The sequence below is a fragment of the Prunus avium genome, chromosome 6 (assembly GCF_965620075.1).
Source record: "Prunus avium chromosome 6, drPruAviu1.hap1.1, whole genome shotgun sequence".
NCBI lineage: Eukaryota > Viridiplantae > Streptophyta > Magnoliopsida > Rosales > Rosaceae > Prunus > Prunus avium.
Genome location: NC_142289.1, coordinates 14,056,908 through 14,064,995, shown reverse-complemented (window position 1 = coordinate 14,064,995; position 8,088 = coordinate 14,056,908). Strand labels below are relative to the sequence as shown.

Genomic DNA, 8,088 nt, shown 5'->3' with positions numbered 1-8,088 from the left:
TAGAGGCAGCCAGCTCCTACTGGCCTACCCACACCATCTTCACCGTTTGATTCTTCCCACGTGTCTTCACAGAAGCCCTTGATTCGCGTTTGGTTTTTGTTCACTTGGAACGTGGAAGGAAGCTGCTTTCAAACACTTTCATACCAATTAACAAATTTAATATTGTGTTATATGCTTTGAACGAACATAATCATCGGGACCTATCACTTTCTGCTTTCAGCAAATCCCTTCCCTTGAAACATTGCTTTCAAACGTTTACCTAGTATATAACTTTTATTATTTTGCATAAAAATCCCTATATCTTGATATATTTAGGGTAGATATATCGTAATTTTGATTCTTTCATTACATTTCCCTTCCTCATCGTGTATAAAGAATACTCTTAGATAAGCGATGGCATTCACAAAATTAGTTCGATTCTTTATTTCCCTTAAAAATTAAAGAATTAAACTTAGGTCATGTTTGGTGATTTGGGATGAACTAGACTATTTCAATTAAATTGGATTAGTGTCATGGCCGTTGTGTGATGAATTTATAAATGTTGGAACTAGACTTATTAAATTGGATAACAGTCTAACGTATTTTGTCTTACAAGTCTCATCTATAGGGATGAGACTCATAAGGACTGGTTTCGACTCAACTCCAAACCAATCCAAATCGAGCCACCAAACGAATTTTAGGTTTACAACTTTGTTGTGTTGTAGCATTTAGCATGTGTATAGAATATGAGGTTTACAACTTTGTTATGAAAAGGGCAAGATTTTCTCAACTTTTTTTATGCATATAACAGACAATGTAGGGGCACCAATGCAAATTTGAAGTAGTCTGTGTCTTGTATCATTTCTTCAACACCAAGGATAATGGTTTACCTATTAAGAAATGACAAGGTGAAGAACCCATATATAATAATTTTAAAATTCAACGAAACCTCCAGAACAACAAATATCTGGGTCCTTAAAGCTGTTGTTTCCTGCTGTTTGGAGGGGTCCACCACCTTTTCTCTGTTTGAATCTGCTGAAAAGAAAAAAAAAAGAAAAAAAAAAAACAGAGTCTATATAAGAAGTAGGCATGTGAAAAAGAAAGATATAGGAAGTAAGAGAAAGCTGAGAGAGCAGTCTTAGAAGCCTTTCTCTTTGAGAGTTATAAGGCAAGGAAAGAATCCATTGAATTGTTTACCAGCAAGGGAAGTTCCTTGCAGTTTCTTTAGGGACAGCTAACTTTCTAATGTTCTCTATATAAATTGTTTGTTCACCAAGTATTTGCTAAAAGGCATCTAGCTCTCTGTTTTTTTCTCTCTTGCTCATTTCATCATCTGTCATCTCTGTTTTCTCATTAATATCCTCTCCTTTACAACTTTTTTCCTAGCTGAGCTTGTGTTAAGCATAAGCAGCTTCTCTTAGACTCATTTTGCTTGAGTAAAAAAAAAATTTCCTTGAAACCTGAAAATGGGAGTTGGAGGAACTTTGGAGTATTTGTCTGATTTAGTGAACAACAGTGGCCATAAACACAAAAAGAAGAAGCAATTACAGACTGTGGAGCTCAAAGTCAGAATGGACTGTGATGGCTGTGAGCTTAAGGTCAAGAAGGCCCTCTCTTCTTTAAGTGGTATGTTATTGTTAATATTGTATCATTTTTTTCTTCTTTGAAAGTTGAAAATTTTGAGCTGAAAATGTTGGGTTTTTGTTGTTCTGCAGGAGTTAAATCTGTGGAGATTAACAGGAAGCAGCAGAAGGTGAGTGTGACAGGTTATGTTGAAGCAAACAAAGTGCTGAAGAAGGCAAAGTCAACAGGGAAGAGGGCAGAGATATGGCCTTATGTACCCTACAACTTAGTGGCACAGCCCTACATTGCCCAAGCTTATGACAAGAAGGCACCTCCTGGTTATGTCAGAAATGTGGAGAACATGAACATGACCTCCTCCACTGGCACTGTCACAAGATATGAGGACCCTTACACCACCATGTTCAGTGATGACAACCCCAATGCATGCTCTATCATGTAATAACATCATGGCATCTTCTCATTAGTCTCCTCTCTCTCTCTCTCCCCTAGCTTTTCAAGCCTCTGTAATATTATCAATTAGGACCCTTTTTGTCTTCTTCATTTTCTTATATTATTGTATTTTTGTTTTGGGTTCTCCTTTTATTTTAATGAGAAATATGAGGAATTAAGGATTTTGATGATGCTTGTTTTCTTGCCCTCCAACGGTCCATATCATTAAACTAATGTGGTATCCAAATCAGTGGTTGGGCTTAAAGTTAGAGGAAATAATCCAAAACCATTAACCAAAATCATCAAATTGGTAAGCAGTGAGGAGGTTTAAGATTTTATATGCACAGAAGAATGCGATATTGTGTGAAGTGGAACAGTAGAACTAAAATAGAATAGACGAGACAATTCTATATTACGCTTTTTATATTAACAGCACTTTTAAACCCAAAAAATACAAATTAAAAAGAAAAGAAGCAGTCGAATAGTTTTTTTGGGTATTTGGTGAAACTAGTTGAGTTGTTATGAGGTACCTATCATACATAGCGTTTCTTTTTATTTTTACTTCTCGTGCCTTTGGGGATGGCTTTGGTTTGTTCACAGCTGTATCTCTCTTCACCCCAAACGAGTTAGTGCTAGCTGGCTGTCTCTTCTATTTTAAGTTAAGGGCCTTAGGGGTTGCTGTTGTGGCTCCATAAACAAAACAACCATACATGACAAAGAAAGGGGAAGTGGACCTAGATTTCAACTTTGTAGGTCTTTGATGATTATACAAATAACAAATTACATATACAATGTGTGACATTGAAGATCCCCCAAGATTTTAAGTGACTAATATGAAATTGTATAACGCTGTTGTATGGGTTTGTAGCTTTAGTGATAGTGTGCGTTTAGCCTCACTCTCATGACCAAAGTTCGAATCTCTACCTTCCGGAGGCCAAGTACGAAAACTAACACGTCTACGGCGCCTAGTATTCAAAATAATTGGCACCAACGTTAACATTATTCAAATCCATTTGGTTCCAGAAAGAGCTAAAGGAAATTGCCAAGGAAAGCAGATCCGTCTTTTTGGTTACTCAACCAAACATGAAGAACTAAGGAATCAACTTTCTTCCTTTCTTTCCCTTTTAACCTTTTCTCTTTTCTTTCTGTATCCTTTCTCTGATCCAGAGGAAGCGTAAAGACGTTTTCATATGCATACCTAGAGCTCAAAAATCAATATCTTTGATAAAGCAATGTTAAGCAATCAACCCCACCTTCTTAACTTTGTTTAAAACCATATTCACTTCACCTCCAATCCTAAAAATCAAAATTACAAGCATCTAAGGTCCAATCACAAAATTTTATGTTTTCTTGTTAAGTACAAATGCCATTTGACGGAATTTTGTACATAATTTCAATCACGATGCACAGTTCATTTATCATGTTGTCAACTTGCCACAACTTACATAATGACTACTCATAATTAGCATATGTGATTGCATCATTAGGAAAATGTTAATCTTAATAAGTTAATACGAGCAACATAATATACGTGATCAGAGGTGACATGGTAATGATGCACAACAGTTGAAGGTGGTGAGCAAAAATGTAGGATAAAGGCAAAAGGCAAAGCCCCCACAGTGTAAAGTATAGAAGGTTAAAGTGGAAAGAAATGATAACTACTATACCACAACTACATATTCCCAAAGATAATTACTAATCTATCAGGTCACTTCCTTTGATAAGATATGTGCCTACAGCACTAGTATCCTCCATTTGTGGCATTGATGCGAGGGGCGGAGCCAAAGCCAAACTTGAAGTGGTGTTGGCCTTTTTTCTTTTTTTCTTTTTTTCTATTTACAGAAATGATATTGGGAGATGGGGAATTTGGACACATGACTCGGGTGGAATAACTGCTCTTAACTTAAACTACAAGCCCCTTGCGTGTTAGCCTCCATTTACAATGATAAAATCATTTACAATTAAGTTTTAAAGGTCCATACAAATCCAAAAATCCTAACTCCGCCCCGTGGAAATATTTCAGATGGCAAACCATCAAACATATGGATGTACGCTATATGTACAGAAAAGAAAAAAAAGATGTACCAAGCTCCATGACAGGCCAGATGAGTGTACTAACCAACCCACAGGAACTTTGGCCGTTTTAATAAAGGTGACCAGACCAGTGTCAGCAATGAGAGAGCAGCTAGGCAGTGAGGTCCTCTAAATTTTCAGAACTAAGCCCATTTTGGGTAAATGTAGATATTCAAGAGAAAAGCCACATATCTAACATAAAGCAATCTGAAAGATTTGGTAAGGATCTTTTATTGCATCATGCTCTTCTCTTCCCATAGGCATGCATTTTGAGACACCTTTTGCTGTTTTTCACAGTGAGATAAAATTGGAGTCTTATGTCGTACGCCAAATCTGTAAGCAACCATCCTAATCCCATCAGCATTACGGGTGCCACTTGAGAGCTAAAGCCAAAGCATGAGCTCTAAAACCAAATATGGGAGTTGTTTTTTTTTATTTTTAAATCGGAAAACTTTCATATGACCTTATAGAGAAATGAACTCTCTGCTGCAACCCACCCAGTGGTTTTGATTGAGCTTGACACTGATCACTTTATGAGGTGAAACAGCCAACTGAGCCTACTTTTATAGGTATTAGCATTCAAATCAGGGACAAGTAGTTTTTATTTTTCGAAGTGTTTAAATTACAGAAGATAAGTATGTTCATTAATAGTAATCTCCATATGTTCCATAGAGGTAATGCTATATACATAAAAAAATGTAAGGTAGAATGTAGAATGAAATAGGCGGGAGCTATACCGACTTTATTCAGGGATAGATCTCCGGTTAGCAAGCCAAGCGTACAAAAATAAGGTGCTCACATATATGCATGCTTGAGGAGTCCTGTCTCAACTTGTATTTAACAGTGGAAGCTTTGAGTTTCAGGAAAGTCAGGAGATGCACTTGATCTGGGTTTCCTATCTATTTGCTGGCAATGGCCTATTTCCTGAGTAGATACCGACAAAATTAATATCGTAGACAAGAGTAGCATTGCCGGGTATATTGCAGTCACCTATAAGAAAAAAATTATATATTATATCAGTTTCTGAATAGTTGTCAAAATGATGCACTGAGTATGCTTTCATTTCTCCTCATGCTCTAGGAATAAATTAGAAACCGTCACATTTAAGAAAGGTGTAGCATATCACTATGATACCATCAAATACCGAAAATTATGAAAGCAAATATCGACAATGGTGTTATTTAACTGTCCCGAGAAGTTAACTCATAGTATATAGCTAGTATCCAAACATATACAGATAATGAGGATGATAGTGACTTAACCACATATTTTATGGCCTTAGTATAGGCTAGGCATTTTAAGATGGTAGAAAATTTCGAGTTTATGACTTTGGCCAAGGGCGAGAGTTAAAGATACTGTAACCTAGGAAAACTAACAAGTCAAGATATGGGTCCTCACCTGAGAAGCATCCTGCAGGTTCTGGTCCATATGCTAAATGTGAAGGAATGTGGAGCTTACGTTTTCCCCCTGTGCAATATTTTTTGGGTAATGATTTGTTATCTTCTTTTTTCACAAATGAAAAAAACATAGAACACAATAACCAGTTCTGAAGTCCTACCTACTTGCATTGGAGGCACACCGTCACCCCCAAAAATTCCTTGATCCAATCCTCTAATGACCTGGAGGACAAAGCATACATAAGATAAAGGTAAATGAGCATACATAAATGAAGCCACACGGAGAGGGATAAAACAAAGTGCAATAGGGGAGATAAACATTCGTTTACTGAGAAGTTGAATAAAACAAAGTCCAATTGTTCTGTACGAGAAGTTGGAGAACTGCATACAATACATACACCATGCCCAAATGCAGTTGCAATTTATCTAACAGCACACTCTCTCATGTTAAGGGAATAACATAAATTGCACCTGAGTACGCAAAAGACAGAACAGCCATAGAACAGAGAATCAGCAGTTCACAGAAAGCAAAGTGCACATAATATAGGCAGTGAAGATGTAATTTTCGTATGAAAACATAACATGTGGACAACCATAAGATATCTAAAAAGAATTTTTGCTTATGATTATTCTGTGGCTTTTGCGCTCATTAAGCAGTGTGATCCTAGATTTAAAAGCTTCATGCATGATTAACGTCAATTGGGAAATGAAGAGATACTATTTCATCTAATTGGCAATAAAGTAGGACAGTATGAATCATTTGAGACAATTTCATACCTTGCCAACACCAATACGCATAGTCAGAGGTCTGCCACGTTTGTAGCTGCTGTCAAAGACTGTCCCATCAGCAAATCTTGCGGTGTAGTGAACCTGCATTCGTTGAAGCAGGTTATTGTGTTATTACGTTGTGCTTGATAACAACTGAAGTTTTAGAGAAATGGAGAGTAACATGGTACACAGGTAAGGTTTTTAGTAGTTTATTCATCTGAATCTTGGTATATCATTTCCGGTCATTTATTTTCTAAACATGTACTGCGCAGTTTTGTTTTGTTTCTGAAGTTCGACACATAAAGGAGAATGTTGGTGAGTATTTTCGGCTGAACCTAATTACATTGTCAAGTTTCTCTCAGTTAAAATTTTTGGGATCGAACAACTAATTAACAGGCCAAGAAGATGAAATCATAAGACTGATTTGAACAGACCAAAACAGATGCTGCTTGTATTGTTGGTGCAAGTGAGTCAAGAATTTCTCCCATGGCAGGTGAGGATAATTTTCACTAAATATAGGGAGACGATTACTCTCTATGAAGGAATGAGCATTTAGAAGGACGTTTATGGTTTTCACAAGCTTGTTGCAGAGAAGTCCTAGAGGTTTCTGGACATTTGACGTCATGACAATATATTCAAGGCATACAAAAACTATTTTCTTGAGAAGATACAAAACCTAGGGAATGTATGTATGGCGAATGAACACGAATCAAGAAGGGGAAAATCATGAGCAAAGTCATGCTTGGAAAAAAGTTCAATACCTAGGTTTGAGAAATGTTCTGGATTCAATTTACTGAAACACAATCAACTTCACTTGTATCTTTCTTTCCCAATGTTTTGATCACATATGATATGAACTCGCGTCTTTTATACTAGGGATTTTAGAGAGACAACAGCTTTAAAATTTTCTTCATAGTCAGTGTATTTGATATCCATTAAAAACTACCAAAACTTCAAATTCAGTAAAAATACAACAATGACAAACCAAACCAAGATTAGTTTTCCATGTTCAAGTAAAACTGAAGCAATTAAGCACAATTAGAGGAAAACCCAACAAAAAAGTTTGTATTTTTATTTCAAAATATATCGGAAAAACTCACATTGATGAGCTCACCACGAGGAGCGTCCACACCAGAACCCACTGAAACATCACAGAAGCCAAGCCCAGAACGAACAAAGTTCAATTCACACAAAGGCTCCCCCACAGTGGCGTAGTATTCAATTCTTGTGGCATTAGCTTCCAAAGGTGACAATGCCACAAGTGAAGCTGCTAAAAGCCCAAAACCCACATCCAAAACACTCTTCTTGGTCACAAATTTTGAAGCCCAAGACACCTTTGCATTGTTTTCAGCTGTGGACGGTGAAGAAGATGAACAAGAACAAGTGGGTTTGGAATTGCAGAAGGAGAGGGAGGTTGTAGGATGAAGGCATTGAATATGGGGGAGGGGCTTTGGAGTTGTAAGGATTAGAGCAGAGACCTTCATTCTTCTTCTTTTTTCTTTTTTCTTTTTGGCTTATTTTTTTAGTTTTGGCTATCTGGAGCTTTGAGTTGTATGTATGGCTTAGCAAAATGATAACTGCTAAAACGACTCTGGTGCTTTGGGTGGGAAAGAAGAGTGGATACGATGGGACCCATTTGGGGATGATCTGGGCCGGTAAACTGGGATAGAGTCGATCTTGCCTTTTCTTTGATTCATTGTTGGGCAAACCCAAAATTTGGGTTTTTTGGGGCGGGCCCAAAATGTTATGAACTGAAAACCACAAGAAAATGAAACTTTATGCAAAGGTTGAGTTTCGATTAGTGAAGATGGTGTTATTGGCAACAATTAAAGAAATGGAACATTTTCGAATCGTGTCT

The 8,088-nt window shown here is 37.0% G+C and overlaps 2 protein-coding genes across 3 annotated transcripts; one reads left to right on the top strand and one right to left on the bottom strand.

Annotated features, from left to right (window-relative positions):
* The first annotated feature begins 1,079 nt into the window (after positions 1-1,079).
* Positions 1,080-2,178, top strand: LOC110769421 (Heavy metal transport/detoxification superfamily protein). The gene is made up of 2 exons (XM_021973389.2): positions 1,080-1,605; positions 1,695-2,178. Exons 1-2 carry the CDS (start codon positions 1,446-1,448, stop codon positions 2,000-2,002), a joined length of 468 nt encoding a protein of 155 aa, XP_021829081.1. The 5' UTR covers positions 1,080-1,445; the 3' UTR covers positions 2,003-2,178.
* A 2,509-nt stretch (positions 2,179-4,687) lies between these two features.
* PNSL4 (FK506-binding protein 16-2) lies at positions 4,688-7,817 on the bottom strand. 2 transcript variants are annotated; one of them, XM_021973386.2, is made up of 5 exons: positions 7,331-7,817; positions 6,240-6,332; positions 5,624-5,684; positions 5,464-5,532; positions 4,688-5,055 (listed from the first exon to the last, which is right to left on the bottom strand). In XM_021973386.2, the coding sequence occupies exons 1-5, from the start codon at positions 7,712-7,714 to the stop codon at positions 4,961-4,963; spliced, it is 702 nt and encodes a 233-aa protein (XP_021829078.2). In that variant the 5' UTR covers positions 7,715-7,817; the 3' UTR covers positions 4,688-4,960. The 2 variants fall into 2 exon arrangements, with proteins under 2 accessions (XP_021829078.2, XP_021829080.2); XM_021973388.2 differs by having other exon boundaries at positions 5,628-5,684.
* Positions 7,818-8,088: the final 271 nt, after the last annotated feature.